Below are 22,324 nucleotides of genomic sequence, written 5' to 3' on the forward strand. Positions count from 1 at the left end.
TGTATGTCGTCGCACGCCGGTGTCGAGTGCCAAAAATAATCGATCTACAAGCTCACCCCTTGCGCATTCAGCCAAGGGCGTGAGCTTGTAGATCGGCTATTTTTTTTCGGCACGCGACGCCGTCGTACGACTGGGTGAAAATGAGGCATAACAAGATACACGCAAGCCCCGCCCTTGACACTCAACGCGGCCCTCCCACTGGACAAGCGCGACGAGGTGAACGCGTTAGCTAAAATGTGATTGGCCGATCCGCGAGAAAAAATACGAAAGACAAACGGCAGCCCAGAATCCTATTGGACGGTAAACGCCACAGAGGGTCAATAACGACTACAACTCCTCAACAGGGTTGCCATGTCCGCTTATTATAAGCGACTTTTGGGCTTGTATTTCTGTAAAGTTGTTGTAAATATTGATAGTTGCAGGTTTAAACAAGCTTATTACGAGTTATCCAATTTAGTAGACCTTGCATTGTGAATTGTACTTCCATGTACTATTTCTCATGTCTTACTAAATAAAGTAATTCAATTGATTGATTCAATCAATCAATCAATCAGGTTGCGTTTTTTGGGCTTGTTTCTAAAGTGTAGTTGCTTATTTGGGCTTATTTCCTAATGTTGTTTAAACCAGTGGTTCTCAAACATTTTCATGTCAAGGATCCCCTCATTTATTAATATGTATTTGTCTACAGACCCCATCTGACAAATGTTTTGCGCCAGGAACGGAACCCCTGTACCAGATTTGTGTTAAAATATTATATATATATATATATTCTAACATTTTCACCCTTTCCCAATATTTGTTTAGAAAATAGCTCAAAATACGTCCCGGTGCGATGCGTTGTGAGCTTGTAGATCTGCTATTTTCAAATAGCCGACGCTCATGTGACCTATAGTTTCCTCTTTTGGGATGGTTTTCATAGACCTAGTAGCTCGTTTCTCTCGCAAAACCTGGCAACACTGCTCCCCAACTTCCCGGCCTTTAAACGCGCGTTCGATGCGAGCCAACGGGCCAGCCGTCAGAGCGGAGTCTCGGTTCGACCCACTGCGCCGCAGAAGTGCGGAAGCACCTCGCCGGGCGACTCCAAGCGATACATCGGACCGTTGGAAGCCCCGTGGTGCGGCGCGTGCTCCGTGGAGGAGCCGGAGCCTATATAGAACGCTCATGAAATGTTAGCGTGAAGTGAAACACAGTCACACAGTGCAAACAGCGTGGCTAACTGCGCAGCTCCGACCACCAACACACCCTAACGTCGCAGCTGGTGAACTGGCTTATTATTTTTTTGTCGCTTGTGAGCCGACAATGGAATGAAAGAGCGAGTGTGACGGTCATATCGTGTACCTTCCTCGAAACACACATCTACGGTTCATGTTCATTATCTTTTCTTTTCTTTATGTTAGCCTCGTAGCTAACTAGCACGTTGGGCTAACAGATATTAAAGAAGTGATCCTCAGCGGAGTGACGCGACTGTCTGGGAGCCGCCCGGGTGTCTCAGGTGGGTGGAGTTTAACTTTAAACATGACAGCGCTGTCACATGAGGGCTGACTGCCTGTCTGTTCATGCATGACTATGGTAAATGAGGATAAACGCAAGAAATTAGGTGTCCCCAAAATAATAACTCGTCCGTCTGTCTGTCTGTCTGTGTCTCTCTGTCTGTCTGTCTGTCTGTCTGTGTCTGTCTCTCTCTCTCTCTCTCTCTCTCTCTCTCTCTCTCTCTCTCTCTCTCTCTCTCTCTCTCTCTCTCTCTGTGTGCGTGTGTCTCTTTCTTTCTTTCTCTCTGTGTGTGTGTGTGTGTGTGTGTGTGTGTGTGTGAATTCGAATCAGTCCTTTTGTTGTTATATTGTCATCATACCCGAGTCTTTTTTTTAAAGATTTGTTGTTAGATTACAGTAGATGTAGTACATCATTTTACAACTGTCTGTTACTGTAGGTGGGGAGAGAGTGAAACCTTATTGGCCCCATCTGTGTCCTCACCTCACCTCACCCACCAACGCTGTAGCTATAGTCTAGCTACACAGTGATGGGTGAGATGAGGTCACATATGGATATATGGGGCTTGTGAAAGCTATGGTCTGAATTAGTCATTATCTCATTTGGGTTGCTTTTCCTGCTGGTGAAAGTAAACATTCCCAAAATTAAAGGACGACTTCACCCATTTTCAACCTGACCGTATAATTGGTCCTCACTAATGCTCATGAAAATATGGCTCCATTTTTGTCTACTCAGTCTGTGTCCCAGAGGAGGGCTGTGGACAGTTCAGAAACCCGTCTACCAGTGACATCATCGATGGGGAATCCAAGCTAATAGAAACTACAGACTTTCTATCCCTGGAAAGTTAGCATGCTTTAATAAAATTAAAACATTGAAACATTGAAGAAAAAACAAGAACTTCCTAACGATGATGTCACTGGTAGACAGGCTTCTGAAGTGTCAACAGCCCTCCTATGAGACACGGACTGAGTAGAAAAAAAATACACTTTTATCAGGAGCATTAGAGGATCTATCATATGAAGATCGGTTCAAAATGGGTGAAGTCGTCCTTTAAGGACTTCACTTTGTGAACCACAAGCACCCATAATAAATAATTGTCATCAATGCACTAGCCTTAGAATGTCTGTGATTTCATGGATATAGCCGACATCCCGAATTTGTAATACATGAAATGTATGTAAGATCACAGACATTCTAGGGCTATCATTGCACCAGCGGCTATCACAACTGCTCAAAGGATTTCATGACGCCACGGCTATGTCGTGAAAACATTTTGATTATTTCTCTCAACATAGTTAAAAAAAAAAAAAATTGTGTCTTGACTTTAAATTCACTTAATATCACGTTATTGCTGTTGTCTACATTGATTGTTTGTTTGATTAATTTCAGTGACTTGCATGAGCTGGGAAGGATATCTTTGTTAGGAGATAACAAATATAGGCCAATGCTTTAGGCATTGCCTTCCTTCCTTTTGTTGGATGTTTATGTAAGAGCAAGTGCTGGTCACGGATCTGTGGCAACACATTTACTATACAATTAAGCTTTAAACTGAAGCAATGACTTGCAGTTGTATGTCATGTCAGACACACAAAGCTGGCCTTTAAAGTCTGACATCACTCATCTCTTCTCTTGTGACTTCTTGCTGTGTTTTCTTGGGCTATTTTAATTGATTACATCTTTTGATCATTACCATCTTGAGGAACAATTACCTGTACAGTATGTTACAAGAACATAAATAAACTGTTATTGTAATTTGTTAGAATACTAAAACCACACCCCATCCCAAAGGAATGAGACTGGTCTGGTGACAAATGATGGTGATTCATTGAATTCGGACTCATGAATAGCCTAATAAATAAATGAATATATATCATGCATTTTCAAAAGGCGGTCATAGACTTTGTTATAAAGGATGTCATCTACTTAAAAATGGACCCAGTAGTGGAAATAAAAACGGGAAAAGATGGACCCAGTAGTGAATGAAGCACCCACCCCTTTTGGTACCAAACTTTATGTAAAAGTATTTGGAATACAAGTCTGCAAATGTTGATTTAAAGTATGATAATTTCTATCAATACATTTTATTGAATAAAACATATGTTGGAGAAGTATAAGAAATTCGCACAGAAGTAACAACATTTATTTTCTCATTATTCATAATTTATTCCATTAAGTAACAAAATTACATGTTGAAGAATTGATACCAATATTATCTAAATATCAGATTTTAGTTTGTATGAAAGCTTTTTTCGAGGCTGCATAAATGCATAGTAAAGTAGTAATACTCAACCACCACAGTGGAGACTGTGGCTTGATAGTAGGGGGTACTAAGCACAAAAAATGGCCAAATCGTTACGCGGCGGATAAAAGCATGAAATTTGATACAGATGTCCCTTGGGTCATCCTAAAACATCCTAGAAGGGGTGCCCAAAAAAATCTTAAACAGGAAGTGAGTTATGGACAAAATTCAAAATGGCCACCTAAACTGTTGACCGTTGACTCAAAAGTCACCAAAAGAATCTCCAAAAAGCATAAAATTTGGCACATGTGTCCCTTGGGTCATCCTAAGACATCCTAGAAGGGGTGCCCAAAGGAAGCTGAAACAGGAAGTGAGTTATTGACTAAATTGAAAATGGCCGCCTAGTGTTGTCGATTGACTCAAAAGACAACTAAAGAATCTCATAAAAGCATACAATTTGGCACACATGTCCTTTTGGTCATCCTAAGACATCCTAGAAGGGGTGCCCAAAAAAATCTTAAGCAGGAACTGAGTTATTGACAAAATTGAAAATGGCCGCCTACAGTGTTATCTATTGACTCAAAAGACAACTAAAGAATCTCATAAAAGCATACAATTTGGCATACATGTCCCTTGGGTCATCCCAAGACATCCCAGAAGGGGTGCCCAAAACAATCTTAAACAGGAAGTGAGTCATTGACAAAATTGAAAATGACCGCCTACACCTACAGTGTTGTCGATTGACTCAAAAGACAACTAAAGAATCTCATAAAAGCATACAATTTGGCATACATGTCCCTTGGGTCATCCTAAGACATCCTAGAAGGGGTGCCTGAAATTATCTGAAACAGGAAGTGAGTTATTGACTAAATTGAAAATGGCCATGTACAGTGTTGACAGATGATGCAAAAGACACTCATAAAAAATAATCTCATAAAAGCATGACATTTGGTACAAATGTCCCTTGGGTGATCTGAATGCATCCTAAGGGGTGCTAAAAAAAGTTTTAATAGTCTCTCAATGGAAAACACTCCTCCCACACGGGCTGCACTGCTACAATATTCAAATCGAGCAGCCAATCTGGCATTTGGTCCAGAAGCCTGAAAGCTATGCAATCGCTACCATCTCCTGACAAATATGGATGGATTAAAGTCGCTGATTCGTGGACACCTTTATGGACACTCTTGCCAGAGGCTGCTTAAGTTTGTAGAGAACTCAAGTGTGGCTGCAAAGCTGAGCCCTTCTGTTCGAGAAAGTGTAGATGCCGGGATGCTGGGTTAGAGCATTATGCCAATGTGCTGGTAATTGCGAAATGGCACACATGAATACATGTAGTTACTAAACACTAATCACAAAAAAACTGTAATGATCAAGAAGAAAATACATGAGAAGATAGAGTGTAAAACAAGCAAGAAGATGTAGAGTGCAAAATAAATAAGATGCAGAGAGTAAAATAAGAATATGCAGAGTACAATAAGATGCAGAGTAAAATAAATAAGAATATGCAGAGAGTTAAGTGATGTAGAAATGAAAACAGAAGGTAGACTACAAAATACGGCAGGTTATGCGCTGCATAACCTGTCGTATTGAGTCTGCATAATATGCAGACTGCCATGGTCAACTGTTTAAACAGCCATTTAGAATTTCTTCAACATGTTCCCTTCCTAAAAAGTTTAATAAACAAGCAAACAAACAAATAACCCCTTCTAGGATATATTAAGAAGCACTTCCTGTTTAAAACCTTTTTGGGCACCCCTTGTAGGATGCGTTCAGATCACCCAAGGGACATTTGTACCACATTTCATGCTTTTATGAGATTCTTTAGGTATCTTGCATCATCTTTCAACACTGTAGGCGGCCATTTTCAATTTAGTCAATAACTCACTTCCTGTTTCAGATTATTTTGGGCACCCCTTCTAGGATGTGTTAGGATGACCCAAGGGACGTATGTGCCAAATTGTATGCTTTTTGGAGATTCTATAGGCTTTTTGAGTCAATCGCCAACACTGTAGGCGGCCATTTTCAATTTAGTCAATAACTCACTTCCTGTTGAAGACCTTTTTGGGCACCCCTTCTAGGATGTCTTAGGATGACCCAAGGGACATGTGTGACACATTTTATACTTTTTGGAGATTCTTTAGTTGTCTTTTGAGTCAATCGACAACACTAGGCGGCTATTTTCAATTTGGTCAATAACTCACTTCCTGTTTCAGATTTTTTTGGGCACCCCTTCTAGGATGTCTTAGGATGACCCAAGGGACATGTGTGCCACATTTTATGCTTTTTGGAGATTCTTTCGGTGTCTTTTGAGTCAACGGTCAACAGTTTAGGTGGCCATTTTGGATTTTGTCCATAACTCACTTCCTGTTTAAGATTTTTTTGGGCACCCCTTCTAGGATGTTTTAGGATGACCCAAGGGACATCTGTATCAAAATTCATGCTTTTATCCGCCGCGTAACGATTTTTCACTTAGTGCCCCCTACTATGAGTCCTCTGTGGGGCTTCTGGCTTGGCTGGGCGCTCAAACTAACATAGTTGGCTGTGCTTGCCATCCATGTCTTCTTTGTCGGGACGCCTGTTTCGCAAGGAACAGAACTGGGAAGAATAGCATGTACCTCCACACACGTCCTTACTGTCAGGTGAAAAGAAGCGGCTGGTGACTCCTTGTGTATTTGGAGGTGCCATGTGGTTGTCAACACCCAGCCCAGGTCAATAAAATAGTGGCGTTGGTTGGTAACAGTAATGGGGTATATACAGTATGTATTGTTGCCTCCGCTAGGTCGGACAGCCGAAGGCCGGACGACTGAAGACTGTTTTCACTAGTTTTTTTGCTAAACACATTTTTCACTAGTGCTCATGCAGATTTTTTTTTACATGACTCTGCAGTCATGTAATCTAGACTTATCTGTCAGAGTTCTCATATTCCATTTGGATTGCTACGATTGGCTTCTAAAGTTTGCGTGAGTGGCCCGTTTTGCACAAAATGCCACAAATCATGAACTCGGTGCCCGATTGCCATGAAACTGTGCATGCAGACTCACAGTAGGCGGCCAATGAAGAATCTCCACCCCACATTTCCCCTTGGATTCCTTGGATCATGATGCAATTCTCCATATAGGCCAGATTATTTTCTTTTTTTCCAAGATATTTTTTGGCTTTTTTGCCTTTTTATTGATAGAACACAGTAGAAAGAGACAGGGAGTGACATGCAGCAAAGGTTGTCAGGCTCGGGAATTGAACCTGCGACTCGCTGTCAGGCTACATTATAGCTTATATGTGTGATATGTGCCTTAACCACTAGGCCAGCGGTGCCCCCCAGATTACATTTTGCGTTCTCTTCAAAATATGCTTTTCTACTACTCCTACAGATTTTGTCCAAACTCAAACAAATTGGTACACATTATCTCTTGAGTCATGTGATCAAGATTTACAAGTGTTACGACCCTTAGTCTAGGCCTCTAGGGGTATAAAGGCCGTAACATAATTTAAAGGACACATCATTTAAAATTGAACATGAAATTTATGATAACATAAATAGAAGATTACACAAATGTTAGCAAAATACAAACAAAGGAACCTAATCTAAGTAACAAACCTAAACTATTAACCTAATCTAAACACAACCAAACATAAGCACAAATTCAAAGGCATACATAACTACAACTAAGGAATGAAGTCTGAAGGGTTGATCACAGCAGAGCAGTCATCGAGGCTTTTCCAGAGGCTGGTTATGGAACACAGCCTCTCCCAAAGTCTTTCAGGACTAGGCCTGTCACAATTATTACATAATTGTCTAATTTTTGCATAGTCGTCTCCATTTTGATTTTTTCCCCCACACATTTTCAAATATTAAAAAAGCAGAAATTATGAAGCCTAAAAGGCTTCATAATGTTCCAATGTTCAATGCCAAACAATTAAATCGTTAATCGCAATTATTTGAGTGACAATTAATTGTCAACTTAAATTTGTAATCATGACAAAGTAAGTATTTATCGTAGGTGGCCAGTGGCCCCCAACCAATCCACTGCATAGGAGTCATGAGGCTCATCGCAGCCGGCCAATCGGTGGGACCAATTCCCACCGGCAGCTGGCAGCCTCCAGTGATCAACAGACACAGGCAAGTGTCTGCCATTTGGAAATCAAGAGTCTCCAATCTCCACCTCAGAACGCTATATATGGTAGTGCACGGCGGATTTGTAGTGGGTGGGGCGAGGCGTCCACGCAGGGACTTCTTTCTTCTACATTAGAAGAGTTAGGACGCCACATTCTAATACAGCCTGAATACCCAATATCAGCACCGGCCACAGTGGCGCACCTCGCCAAACATTAGACTCCCAATCCACTACCACTGGGAGTCTAGGTTCGACTCCCGCTTGGGACAATACTTTTTCAAACAACCGCAGACTACTTTTTGTCGCCGATAAAGTATAGTTTTAGACCGGACCGCGACGGAGGGGCGCAGTCTCAAGCCACGAGAGGCACCGCGCGAGTTGCCGTGCCGAACGTTGCGAAGTTCGCTTTGAGCCTACTCAGCCCCGTCAGAGTTATGTACCGATAGGCACAGAATAGTAAATGATGTTGTGGGGACTGCGTTTGCCCCAACTGACACTCAAAGTGACTACTGGCCAATCACAGTGCGTCTTTCCCGGGACTTACACAACTCTCAACTTCCGCTACAAATCCGCAGTGCATTCCCAAAGCTCGCCCTCAGAACACAGGAAATAACACAGGATACTACAATGCAAAATACCAAATAATCATGCAATGCAAGATAACAATACGGCTGGCCGTAACAATAAGTCTAATTTTTCAGATCCCATTCCAGCAGGCTATGCCTTCCAAAGTTTGCGGGCCCTGGGTAGGCAACCCGGCCTGGCGGAGACCTGTGCTCCACACTTTTCTAGTTAAAATTGTTCAAGGGTACTTGGCCGAACAGATGGCAAGACAAACATGAAATTTAGAAATGAAAAAAAGGCATATTTTCTCTGGTCTTAACAAAATGTGTAGTCTTGAGATATTGCCTTTTTTATATTAAGCTGTTTTGACCAGATAGTGTAGAATCAGAAAATTAGGACAGAGAGGGGGAAAGACATGCAGCACAGGTCTCTGGTCAGAAATGAACCAACCAGGGATGTCGCAGTCATGTGGTTGAGGCTGTCTAGCCAGCTACCACCCCCCCCCCATGTTTTCCTAAATTATAATGACCTTTTTTATCCTGTGTCCTCCAACAGATTGTGGTGAACTACAATGGATGCGGACAAAGAAACAGCCTCTGAGCGAATCCTTTTGGAACCATACAAATATTTGCTGCAGTTGCCTGGTAAGTTTTTCTGATATGCAGGGAAACAAATAAATCTTCATTATACGAAATAACTGTTCAGAATCTACAGCTTGGTATGCTGCAGATAACCAACACACCAACATAGCCAGAGCAAAATTGATGCTTATCAACAACCGATAAATATCGGCTACTGCCATCGGGTAACTCATTCACTGCCAGAGTAAATAAATAAATAAAGCCCAGACTGCCAGCGATTTTTAGATTTTCTTACCTTTTCAAGTAGTCACAGAATATTTATCTCCAGTATGATCGATGCCCTGATGGTTGCTAATCACGGAGGGTTTCACTGTGCCTCGGCGAAAGAAAAAAAAAAAAATTTAATCGCGACCTCCCGTTCACTTGTCATACGCCGTTGAAAATGGCATGTCTCGCCAAAACTACATAGTAAAACACAGGAGCCAGGATACAGAATATTTCCAAAATACTTTAACCAGGAAGTGAATGGAGCAGTAAATCTTTGGATCACGTTATACCCTGGTTCTGTGTGCAAAAATAAAAATAAATAAAAAAACGTTAAAAAAAAAAGACGTCATTGGCAGTGAGGGCTTTCGATTTACAACCGTCAAAAGACGTCATTGGCAGTGAATGAGTTTAATGTCAGCTTTATTTGCCGATACCGATATTGACCGATAACGGCAAATATCGTCCTATAGCGATATGTGGCCATTGGCCAATATATCGGTGCATCCCTAGTCAGTCTGTCCTGCTACAGTTTTTTCCACAATTTAGACATTGCCCATTTCTTAGGCAGGTCTGTGATTATTTTCATTGAGAGCTTTTCTTTTCTATTTTCCTTTCAGGAAAACAGGTTAGAACAAAACTGTCCCAAGCGTTTAACCACTGGCTTAATGTTCCTGAGGACAAACTGCAGGTAAGAGCCCAGCCATTAATTTTAATGCTAACATTCTGAACACTTAGCCTATACTTCAGCAAGGCAGTTTCTTCAGTGCTGCAATGGGAGAGTGGACAAAACTCTGTACCTCCATCCAGATGACAGTAATGTGTATGAAGTTATGATTTGAGGGGTGATCTGATCAGCGTCATTACTATTGTGAGTGCTTGGTGTGTGATGGCTCTATCATTCATGTCTGAGAGTTTGGGTGTTGGAAGGCCGATGCTTTTAGAGGCAGTACGTGTGATGCTGATTAAGTTTGTTTTTGTTGTAGATAGTCATGTTAAAGCATGCACGTATAACATGGAATCTTTGCGGGGATTGTTTATGGATGGATGGATGGAAAGAAATGGTGTTGATCAAAACAACGGGTATTGTACGTGGTATGTATATGTATTCTGGTTAGGTCATTTATTCTTTTCCTAATGCAAGTAGAATATTCTATCAACTGAGTGGTTTCTAATCTGAATGTAAATGTAAAACTCACATTTAGAACCCACGGCATTTATGATTTAATTTGAGGTTTCTAGTACAGAGTGGGTCTGAGGGGAATGAATGAAGCACAGAGAGTGCATTTTGGAAAGCAGGTTAACCTATTCATACTTGGTTTGTCTGACATTTAAAACAAAACAAAACCATTAGCAGCTGGTTCTGTCCCCATTATTTAAAGCCACAATCCAGAATATATTTAACTGTATACATTTGAGGTATCAAAATATACAGTGTTTACGATTTACTAAGGCAATGGAAAGTTGCATCGTCAGCATAAACAAGATGGTTATAAACTCGTGTTCTGTTATCAAATACAGTAAGTACATACATCACATGATCCTTTAACCAGGAGCTTAGGCAGTGTCAGAGTAAAGAAAAAATCCAATAACTAAATGTTGCAAAGCTCCTGCAACTTCTCAAGGGGCATCATGCAGCGATTATGGATTGGGGCTTTAACAAGCAGATGCTTGAATGCTCTAGGCTTTTTTGCTAACTTGCAGCTTTCATGAAAAATGGCTTATTGATTCAACATGTCCTTCCCCTCTGGATGTATCGCTAGCACGGATGTTTGCTCTACAGTCTCCACTTTGAAAAGGTTTTCTGTTTGGAGTACTTTTCTTTCCTGAACTCTGCGATTAGGCACCCACCCCCTGTTCTGTTTTATTTAGCCGTCTACTACTTGTGAATCAGTACTTTGAAATAACATCTCTTGGTATTTAGAACTTAGTAAAACTTTGATAAACTCCACTGATGAAGCCTGCATAGCTGAAACATAGTCATTGTGACTGCTGAATAAAGACAGTTGATTTGTATTGAGATTTCTGGCTTTTCAGCAGTTTTCACTTCATGCTGCTGGTTGTCCATTAGATGTTCTAAGTACATTGCTTGGTCAAATTGACACGCATGACGCGTCTGTCTTCATTTGCTGGTCATGGTTGCACCAGACATTTGGAAATCCATCACTAAGCTTGTGGGTAGTCCTTACTAAGTTCTTTGTTGCCGGTTTCAAACCAACGATTGACTAAATCAGTTTGCAACATACTTTAGGAATGTCTTTGCTGTTAAAGCTGCTGTAATGTGTAAATGGTTACTAAGAAGCATCTGTGTAGCTGCGTCCATTCATAAAGCAACACTGCAGCAGCACAAGCTTTTACAGAACTTCCAAAAATGTTTGTTTAAGATCATAGCAACATTAAATTGATACAGTATATGTCTTTGATGTTAACGTGTGTGTGTGTGTGTGTGTGTGTGTGTGTGTGTGTACACACGCGCGCACGCACGCACACACCCTGCCCTACTTCGTCACGCTTAGCTACAGTGTCACACAAAAGTAGAAGAAATACCAGTAGCCGATCCACAAGCTGTCCTGTTTCTTATTCAACTTTATATTATGCAACAAAGGTGCAAGCATGCGACATTATTAATAACAAGTTGGTCGCGATGGAGTAGATAGGATAGGCTTAAACAATAATTTTCGGAGTTATTCCATGTTAAATGAACTGAATGAATGAGTTCGCTACGTTTCACTTCAACCAGCAGTTATGCTTGTGCATAACAGTGATTAAAGTGACGTCTGACTCTGCATTTCGATCCATGGGAGAGACCTCTGTTAATGGGGTCGGACATTGTGGTTGAAAGCTTGAATGCAATGACAGTGATGCTCATGCATTAGTGTTGATATGTAAGGTAAAACGGAACAACTCTTCCTTAGTTGACTGAGAATGTGAATTCAGGACACGATCAGACTGTGTCAAGAACAACTTTGGATGTTATAGTTGGGTTCCAGTGGATAAAGCCTGCTCATTACAAGACCATTTTACATTTGAGAGTTCAGTGGTACAAAAGCCACTGATCTGCAGAGATGTGGAAAGTTATAATGGTCAGATGTGTCATCCTTGACCATATCATCATCCTTGAAGTTAGTTCTGAGTGATCGCCTTTCACAGAATGATGAAACATTTCTATCCCGATGGAAGTGGATGCCAATGGCCCCATCCACAAGGGGTCACTGAACACCAAATTAGGGAATATCTTTTGTTAGAAATTAGAAAAGTGTCCCATTCTTCCAATAGAGTTCCAGAAACATACAATCTATGCAAGAATGAATATTGAAGTTATGGCAGCTTGCGGTGGCTCAACACCTTAAGACATAAAAAACAGAACAACCAGGCGCTCACAGGAGATATAAAAAGATAACGATATTTAAGAGTATCAATGGTGACGATCCACTCAGGAGTAAAAAGGAGGAGCAGCCTTTATTTATTAAAATAAATAAGTAATGCATGCACCTAACATTACTCCAGGTCAGTTAGCTACTGTTAATCAAGGAATAGGCTACAACCTTAAATGATGCTATAAAGTTTGTTAGTCATATCTTAATATGCAAACTTGTATAAAATGTATGTTACAGTTTAAAAAATGGTGATAATAACAGGTTAGTTATCGTAGTGTTGACAAGGAGTAGGGCCTGCATACACCACAACTTACAATAGTCAGTGGGTGTAAAATGTCTGTAAATACAACTATGCTGTATTTCACAACTTGTTTGAGTGGTTTAAAAAATTGCTACAAGCTCTGAGTCTGGCATGTCTGGGATGTGTTTGTAGATCAGCTATTATTGAAATCTTTCTCCTATGACATGCCCAAAATAGGGTGGTTAATTTAGTGATGTCTAAATCTCAACTTAGTAACTACACATTTAATTGAACTCTCAGTATACACATGGAACCAAATGGACCCTTGGTGTCCATGGTGTTAAACATGACACAGGATCTTTTAGTTACGTGACAATTATACTTGCTGTAGTAAGCACTTACACACACACACACACACACACACAGCTTGTGCAACCTGCTCCAGTTTACTTTCCATTCATGCTCCAGACTCCTCCCATTGTGTAAATGGTAATCATGTGACACACACACCCCCAAACTGCTCAGATGACTGCTGGAGAAGAGGAAGTGACAGACATCTACACATAAACAATAATGTCACACACGCACACACTGCAAAAAAAAAAAGAATGAGCGTGCTCTCAGCCTAAAGGCTAATTAATACTTTGTTGTAATGACCTTGTTGTATGACAAAAATGTAAACTTCAGCTTAATGTTTTCCAGTGAATGTCATTTTTTGTGGTATATATTAGCCTTAAATCTTAAAAGGGAAGTGGTCCACAATGGAAACAAGCCTTAAGCCCTTACGGCTTTTTGGGTTATCCTTTTAGCACCATTGTATAATCGTACCACTGTACTATTTGCAAACTGTTAATAAAGTATTCAATCAATCAAAGTCTCTGGCAATAGCTAGGGCAATTTTTAAGCAGTATAGTTACTATTTCTTTAAAAAAAAAATCTATTTCAGAATTCTCTTCCGATCAGGTATTTCTATTATTTTCTCCACCTAAGAAGTAGAAGGATCAATCGTAATAGATTTTTGCACTTAACCCAGCAGTGCACAGTAGGCCATTTTTAGAGTGCATCTCTACCAAATTGAATTCTGTCTAGAAAGAGCAGTGTGGTGTTACTGTAGAGCGAGGAAGCAAAACAAGCATGCCAGTCCAGATGGTCTTAAATTATACACATCAAACAATTCGCCTCATTCCTACCAAACCGTTCTCTAGCCACGCTCAGAGAAAATTGCCTTTTTTTTCTGAAGATCAAAAGCCAAAATGTTCTTAGTTATCTTAAGTTTGGCCTCAAAGCTAAACAAAGGAAGAAAATATTACTTGCAAAATTCAATTACATTCCACCTTTGTTGTTTTTCAAGATGGTATGATAAACGGCATGAAAGCATCTGGGAATGTTTCATCTCATTCTTGTCATTGAATTATACAAAATTATAATGGATTTCTAGTCCTAATTAAAACGGCAAATAAATATACAAACTGTCATTTTTTAATTGTCATGGGGGAGGGTTATTGGCTGCCCCTCCCCATGTCTAATGATGAAGATGGAAACATTAATCAGCTCTTGTGAATCCTTTCCCACTGCAGAATGCTAAGTGCAGAGCCTGTCATATCTCATTAGGATAGCTGTTCCACAGGTCTCCCATTGTTTTTAATATATCCTTTCCAAATAGAGAAAGTCGGTAACTATCTCTCTGTGTGTGTAGGAATGCTGGTGGTCTCTGAAGTTCTGAACACACTGCACCCCTGTGGTTGCATCTTAATGTACAATAATAGCTCCCACTATTATAGACCTCAAGAGAAAATCCACTTGTATGTCATGTTTCAGGGCTGTCATTGTTATTAGAAGTAACATAATAGGCATACAAAAGTTCAGAAAGTGACATGGTGAAAAACTGGTGACGCAGAGAGTGGACGTTTCTGTCCTCAGACCACCATCAACACTGAATGTTGCTATGTTGGCTAGAAGTAGGCAGTAGGCCTATTAGAGGTAACCAATGGTACTGAAGCTGATCGAAGCCAAAGTGCCACCAATCAGCCCATTACCACTGTTGAGGCCTCAGGGCCTGCAAGAAAATGAACACCATATAGACATATAATACAGCAAACAAACATGGATCAATCCAATGTTATTAGAAGGACATTTATTTGATCTAATAGACTGTCTCTACCATCATAGAACTCCTCTCTCACTCTAGTCTACATCATTCTTTTCAGACCTCACTCCAGTAGAGACCTGTTTATTCAGCTCCACTGTTGTACTGTACTTCTGTTTTAGAATAACAGTAAGTTAAACACCTGTTAAATTGAACAAATAGTTCAGGATTAAGAAATGAAATACGGATGGGCATTGTCATTCTTGTCATATTTTATGCTGCTAGTTTCTTTCCTGTATCAGTTCAGGAGCACATGCGCTCCTCGTGGAAACACTTGTGTGGAGCCCTATGCTTGACGTGTGTTGAGCCCTATGTTTCGCTGATGTTTCTTTTTTTGGGCGGTGAAACCGCCCCTATAAGTGAGATTTGGAAAAATGTACATTTTCCTGCGCTGTGATCTGGGCCCAGGAAATTTGTACAATTATCCTGCGCTGTGATTGGCCAATCACAATCTATTCAGGACTGTGATTGGCCAGTGTCACATGACACATGTGCATAGCCCTATATAAGCAACCATAACTTAAAAAAAACCAAATTATTGTTTTTTTTAAGTTATGGTTTTGTCCATCATAAAGTGTGTTTTACAAAAGATAAATGTATTTATCTTTTGTACATGATTGATCGACTCCATTCAGTATTGTGATTAGCTAGCAAGACACATGCTGACACTAAGTGGCTCTTTCAGATCAAAGCATATATATTGGTTGACTCCATTCAGTATTGTGGTTAGCTAGGAAGACACCGCCCACTTCACACAGGGTGTGATTTTTTAATACCGATTGGAACCTATGTGGGCTTCATTCATGAGCAGAATCTTTCTTAGGAAAGGTGGTGGTTGCTCCTGTGTGAAATCACCTGACAAAGTATTTCCTCGTGGGTTCTTAGTTACCACACAATAGCTAGTCGAGGGAGCAGGAATATTCTACTACTTATATCAAAGAGGCTCACCTCTTTGCTCTCTCTCTGGCAGCGCAGTGGTATATTTGGCTGTAAACTCTCGCTGAACCCATGCAGACCGAGTGCCCTCCCTGTCGTCATTAGCACACTGCTGCCAGGAAGTCGCCGCCATGGAAACAACTTTGCCTCTAGATAGATAGAGGCAAGTGGCACACTGTCTCATTCATTTGGCTATTCATTCCCTATCAAAAAACCGTGTGTGTGTGTGTGTGTGGGGCAGTCAGAACAGGGTGACGGAGGGGGTAGGGAACTCCAACCTGCACACATTATCTGCCTGTCGACCTTTTCAGTAGGCACAGTCTGCCCTCAACTTTGATCACATATTCTGAACTTTAAATGTTGCTTTTCATTTGGCTGTTGCCATTGCAGTTTCAGTGTGGCGCATTTTGTACTTAAGTAAACGTATTAATACTGCAGTGAAGAAATACTCTGTTACAAGTAAAAGTCAGGTAATTACAATTTACTTGAAAAGTACAAAAGTATTGGCATCAAAATAAGCTTAAAGTACCAAAAGTAAAAGTACTCACTGTGCAGAATGCCCCATTTCACAAGTACAAAATGTATAAATATCTTTTGAAAATAGCAGATCTACAAGCTCACAAGAGCTTGTAGATCGGTTATTTTCAAATGGCCGAAATATGTATATAGGGCTGAAGTGGTTAATGTATTAATGTAAAGTTTTGTGATGATAATCTGCAAACAAGTAACTAAAGCTGTCAAATAATTGTAGTGGAGTAAAAGTACAATATTTGCCTCTGAGATGTAGTGGAGTAGGGGTAAAAGTATTGAAAATGGGAAATACTCCAGTAAAGTAAAAAGTACAGTACTTGAGTAAATGTACTTAGTTACTTTACACCACTGGTGTGTCAGACAGATGCAGACTGAGACCTCTGACAATGATCTTCTGTTATAGTGGTCTCCAGAACAAAGAAATAATTACCATTTAATGTGAGCAAACGGGCATCATTAGTGACTCTTGGAATGCCTCTATCTCTATCTGTCATTGTGTCTGCTAATATTGCCGTAGTAGGAGGGAATAAGGTCATTAATGTGTTCCAATATAACTAGTACTCAACACTTAGTTCCCTCTAAAGGCTTGTGCCAGTGTGTAAATAAGTAGGCTGTTTTGGTGTTATTCCATGTCAGTCTTTTGGATGCACTGCACTCCTATGCTGTGATGGAGTCTTTGCATTCTTAATGGTTCACTGATTGTAGTTTGGGCAAACGGAGTGAGTTTCCCCGCCAATAACCTCCCGTGATAATCAATGAAGTCTTAGCGAGAAGTAAAGGCACTAAAACAGGAGTTATGCAGCGGGCGGCTTGGCTGTAATTGGATTTGCCCAACAAACGTAGACACCTCCAAACTTGTTTGAAAAACTGCGGGTGCTTTTACTTTGGCTTGATAGCTGTTGTTTTTCCTGTTATTGTTATTACCCGCGGCAGTTGTTTCTCATGTGATTTGTTTATCTGTCGTCGTTGTATTCTTGTTTCCTTGTTTCCTTTTATCTCACTGAAAAGTTTAATTATCCAAGAATGCTTGTAATGAATATATTATCCTGGAGTAGACTTTTCACTAAATAATAACCCCACTTCTCATTAAGTATCTTATCTGTCTTTATCAACTTTATGCTGCCCAAAGAGAGGGAGGGAGCGTGTGTGTGTGTGGTTGGTTCTCCCCCCGAGTGGCTCAGTAAGGTGGCAGGGTGAGTGTGTGTCGGGGCCCTGCTGAGGGAAAGGTTGTGTTTGGAGGATAAACTGGCCCAGCCTTGGCCCTGTGCCCGACCCACTGAGCCTCTCTTTGTGCTCCCCAGCTACACACAAACAGCTTTCACTACCACGGCACACTACTCGTCTTCTAAATCAGCAGAGCACTCCAGCCAGGCCACATGGACGGCCCGGGGCTACAGACACCTGACAGCAGCACTATCGCCTTGTCGAGCACCTTCAAGTACATCATATAATCATTCGGGCTTTTCAGTTTAGAGAACGGAACTCCATGTTCTATACTGGAGATGGTGAGTTTAGTCTGGCGCAGCACCCCCTCGTGGTGGAATAACTTCAGAAATGACATTTACCAGCGAGCTTGTTTGCTCAGAACGTACTATTAGCCATTTAAATGGCCGTTCAAAATGTAGGACAAGGCTAGTGACCAAACTAATGACCTATGGATGCAGTTTGTCTAACTGCAGTCAAATGTGCCCCAACATAGTATGTGATACGGATATCAAAATGTGATGAGTACTTCTGCTTCATTTCACTATCAAACTGGATGTGCTTCATTATAACGCACATCATTCAGACCCAACACAATCCTCTACACTACTGGGTGTAAGGTACATCATTCTCAGCAGAAGTGTTTACTGCAGTTGTTCCTAGTCTTCCCTGATCACATTTTAGGCACTTGTTTTTCCATGGCTCCACAGGAGTATAAACAGAACCACACTTTTGTCTGCTTCAAAGGCACCAGCTCCAGAAAAAAATGCAGGTGTACACAATCATTGTGTATGATGTGTGTAGTGTTACTAAAAACATGAAGAGATTATGAAGAACCCCCCACGGCTGTATCTGTGTTGAGGTTGACAGTGGGTCATGTTGGAGCTGTTGGGATACGCCAACACAGCAGACCCTCTAGCCACCTGCATCTTGTTGTCTCTCCAGGGGGGCAAAGTGCCCTGAGCACTGGACTGTCCCCTCTAATTAATTTAACACGTGACTACTTTTCCATCTCCCCCTATTCATTCCCTCCATATGTCTGGGCTTTACAATAAGCTGTTGAACAGTCAGTTCCAATGCTGACTGAGATGAGCTGCACAGTGCACACAGCCTGACTCCACTTCCTCTTTCTGTTTGCCCAGTTGCCATCTTTCAGCTAGAGCTCATAATAGTGCAGGGCTGTGGACATGGCACCCTCTACTGGCCATTAGCGGCTACACAATCCTTGATGGAATCATGATGCCTTTGTGTTGCTTTGAAATTGAATTATGTAATGCAGTTCAGAGATCGAAAGGATAATGTTTGTCTACAGCAGTTTTGTGATTAAAATGTCTTGATGCATTTTTATTGTCAAAATACAGATTGTTAGTGTTCCTGTTTCTGGCTAGTGATAGACAATATTTCAATAATGTTTTGCTTCCAGATACAAAAACTTTCTTTGCCACCCTATATACTGTATAATCACTGCTATCTTTTTTTTTACATTGTGTTCAGGTGATCATAGAGGTGACGGAGATGCTGCACAACGCCAGCTTGCTCATAGACGACATTGAGGACAGCTCCAAGCTGCGACGGGGCTTCCCTGTGGCCCACAGCATCTACGGCATCCCCTCTGTCATCAACTCCGCCAACTACGTCTACTTCCTGGGGCTGGAGAAGGTGCTGACCCTGGGGAGCCCCGAGGCTGTGCAGGTGTTCACCCGTCAGCTGTTAGAGCTGCACCGTGGCCAGGGCCTGGACATCCACTGGAGGGACACGTACACCTGCCCCACCGAGCAGGAATACCGCACCATGGTGCTGCGGAAGACCGGCGGCCTCTTTGGCCTGGCCGTGGGCCTCATGCAGCTCTTCTCTGACTGGAAGCGGGACCTGAAGCCCCTGCTGGACACCTTGGGCCTCTTCTTCCAGATCCGCGACGACTACGCCAACCTCAGCTCCCGTGAGTACAGCGAGAACAAGAGCTTCTGCGAGGACCTCACCGAGGGCAAGTTCTCTTTCCCCACCATCCATGCCATATGGTCGCGGCCGGAGAGCACACAGGTGCAGAACATCTTGAGGCAGCGCACAGAGAACGTGGACATCAAGCGCTACTGTGTGGACTATTTGGAAAAGGTGGGCTCGTTTGCCTACACCCGCGAGACCCTGCGGGGCCTGGAAACCGAGGCATACCGGCTGATCACAGACCTCGAGGGGAACCCCGAACTGGAGGGCCTGGTCAGACACCTCAGCAAAATGCATCAGGAGACTGAAACAGAGGCTGAGAGAGGCTCGCAGTCTCTTTAACTATGATCACGTAAACACTCACTCAGGACACAGCCCTTCCATCTCCATTGAGACAATGACTTTGCCAATGGGCCCTTTATTGCATATATGGTCAACAAATAAATCATTAGCCATAAAACAGTCTAAACACTTTAAAGTATATCTGTCTTTTCTTTATACAAGTGTTGGCTCATGAACCATTTCACAATTAAATAAAGGTTGCCCCTGTCCACCATGAAAATCAGTGCACGCATACAAGGACACTTCCAATGTATGTAGACAGTGCTTCATCAGAAAGCAACGTTAACCCAAACATCGACTTTGTGTGCTCGAGTGCCTCTTTGATATGTTGCTCAAAAATATGTACACATCACCAAATCGTCTTGAGCCTCTGTGTATGCAAGTAAGTGTAATATGCAATCAAACTGGAAGAAATTGAATTGTGATGGGGGAATTTGGTAAATGTCTTAAGTTATTTTTTCTCTCCAGGAAATAAACATTACAAGATTGCATTGAAGCTGAAAAGCCTTATGTGTGATGAGGCACTACTGCAAATGTATTTTTTATATTGGCCCAATTGAAAATGATGTGTTTCACCAGTGTGAAGTCCCTTTTGAGAGTGCGTATGAGAGAGACAGATTTTTGGAATCTCTGAAAATGATGTTGCCAGTGCCATTCATGTAGAAAAGACCTCTACCACTGAAATTACTATTTATTATGTAATATGCATGGAAACAAACTGAGAATAATGATCCTGTTGTGTTTGAGTTTTGGTCTTTGTCAGATATCATGCTGAGTGTGTCCGGGGCTTATGTTTGTTTCTGGTATAGTTTCAAAACGTGTTCTTTTCATGACATTTGTAAGCCGATATTGTACTATGCTTCTGAAAGTATTATATGCGTTTATTAAATAAAATCACAAAACAAATGTTCAAATAGTTTATCTAATTTGAAGCATATTGATGGAAGCAAAACAAAAACATATTTACCCGTGGCTCCATTTGAAGCCACTGACTCTTGGGTCTTGGGACTCAAGACCCAAAAGAGAAATTTGATGTCTCCCCGGGAGCCTGGGTCTTGACTCAAGACTCAAGACTCTTTGGGTCTTGAGTCTTGGGACTCAAGACCCAAAAGAGAAATTTGATGTCTCCCCGGAATGTAATTCCTGGGAACGCCACTGTTCCATGAGCTGCTGCAGTGCTGCTGTTCAGCCATAAAAGAACGCCACTCTGGTTTTGGGCTCCATGATTGGTCAAGTTCAAGGATTCTGCTATCGACTTTCATGGTCTTTTAGGAATATGTGAAGCCTGGCTTTACCATCCTGGCTCGACACAGCCTGGCTTGACAAGGTCTAGCTCGACAAAGTCGCTCCTTTTCAGCCTGGCTTGGCGTTCATGGAACGGAATAAACCAGGCTGTACGGACCAGACTTTTGACTTAAATCCAAGCTTATTTAATTCTCCTTTCGTGTAATAGGCCCCCGGTTACACATGTTGAATTAGACCTGCTGAATGCTTATTGAGTTGGTGTTCTGTGATGTTTTAGCAATTAAGGAATAAGGACCGAATATTCTGATAAAGGCAGTGTGATGCTGTATGTCCATCTTACTTCTAATTTCGTCTGAAATAAGTGAGGTCGCAGCTGCATGAATCTTGCATGTCGAAGTCCTGCCGTCTGCTGTCAAATTGAAAATTAACAACCTTGAATTCAAATGTGCTTCCAATTTTAATGTCACGGCCATCTTTTTTCTGCTTCTAAAGAAAGTACTACCCAGCAGAATGTCGTTTTGTTGACAGTCAAGAGTGCACCTGCCCGCTCAAATTCCATTAATTGTGGGACTTTAACATTGAATTGGTCTCTCTGAAGATATACCAATTCATCAAAATGTCAAAATTCTTGAAAATCTGATAGAAAAGGCTTTAATTTTTCCTCAGAGCAGTCACCAAAGGTAAATTTGATGCAAATGTATTTCTGATTTGATAAGCAGAGAGCGTATGAAGTGGCTTTTTCAGTGAAGACTAGTCCATCAGAATAATCTCAAAACCTCTCACGGTTCTCATTTGTCCTCCCCTTCGAGGTTGACTAGATTGATTTTTTTCCCCCACCATTGTGGCTTATTCACCATGGGTGGAGGGGGAAATCAGTGCAATAAATTATAGCATTTGCATGAACAGTGATGCCTGACTTGAGATGGTTAGAATACATCGGTTGTTTTCGGTGTGTCCATGGCTTATAATTATAAGTTGAGTGGAGTTGTTTAACGGGCCTTTCATTGCACTGTATGTGCATACAGACAAGGATAAAGAGCAAGACTAAGTTTAAACCTAGTATATAGATGGGTTTCCGCGCGACGTCATCACAGAGCAGAGTGCGCAATCTGCG

General features: G+C 41.4%; 1 protein-coding gene across 2 annotated transcripts; it reads left to right on the forward strand.

The window, feature by feature from the left end:
* Positions 1–1,063: 1,063 nt before the first annotated feature.
* On the forward strand, positions 1,064–20,879 carry ggps1 (geranylgeranyl diphosphate synthase 1). Of its 2 annotated transcripts, XR_013934397.1 has the most exons (5): positions 1,064–1,492; positions 8,959–9,047; positions 9,869–9,939; positions 19,177–20,705; positions 20,742–20,879. XR_013934397.1 is itself a non-coding variant. In XM_080448776.1 (4 exons), the coding sequence occupies exons 2-4, from the start codon at positions 8,975–8,977 to the stop codon at positions 19,963–19,965; spliced, it is 933 nt and encodes a 310-aa protein (XP_080304902.1). In that variant the 5' UTR covers positions 1,064–1,492; positions 8,959–8,974; the 3' UTR covers positions 19,966–20,879. The 2 variants fall into 2 exon arrangements, 1 of the variants encoding a protein (XP_080304902.1); XM_080448776.1 differs by having other exon boundaries at positions 19,177–20,879.
* Positions 20,880–22,324: the final 1,445 nt, after the last annotated feature.

Source organism: Gymnoscopelus braueri (assembly GCF_963280865.1).
Source record: "Gymnoscopelus braueri genome assembly, chromosome: 14".
NCBI classification, from domain to species: Eukaryota; Metazoa; Chordata; class Actinopteri; order Myctophiformes; family Myctophidae; genus Gymnoscopelus; species Gymnoscopelus braueri.

What these genes read in the sequence shown, in the direction of transcription:
- ggps1 (XM_080448776.1), top strand. Translation starts at nt 8,975, where the DNA reads ATGGATGCGGACAAAGAAACAGCCTCTGAGCGAATCCTTTTGGAACCA. An exon ending in ATATTTGCTGCAGTTGCCTG is followed by an intron (nt 9,048 to 9,868) that starts GTAAGTTTTTCT and finishes TTTTCCTTTCAG; the next exon opens with GAAAACAGGTTAGAACAAAA. An exon ending in TTCCTGAGGACAAACTGCAG is followed by an intron (nt 9,940 to 19,176) that starts GTAAGAGCCCAG and finishes CATTGTGTTCAG; the next exon opens with GTGATCATAGAGGTGACGGA.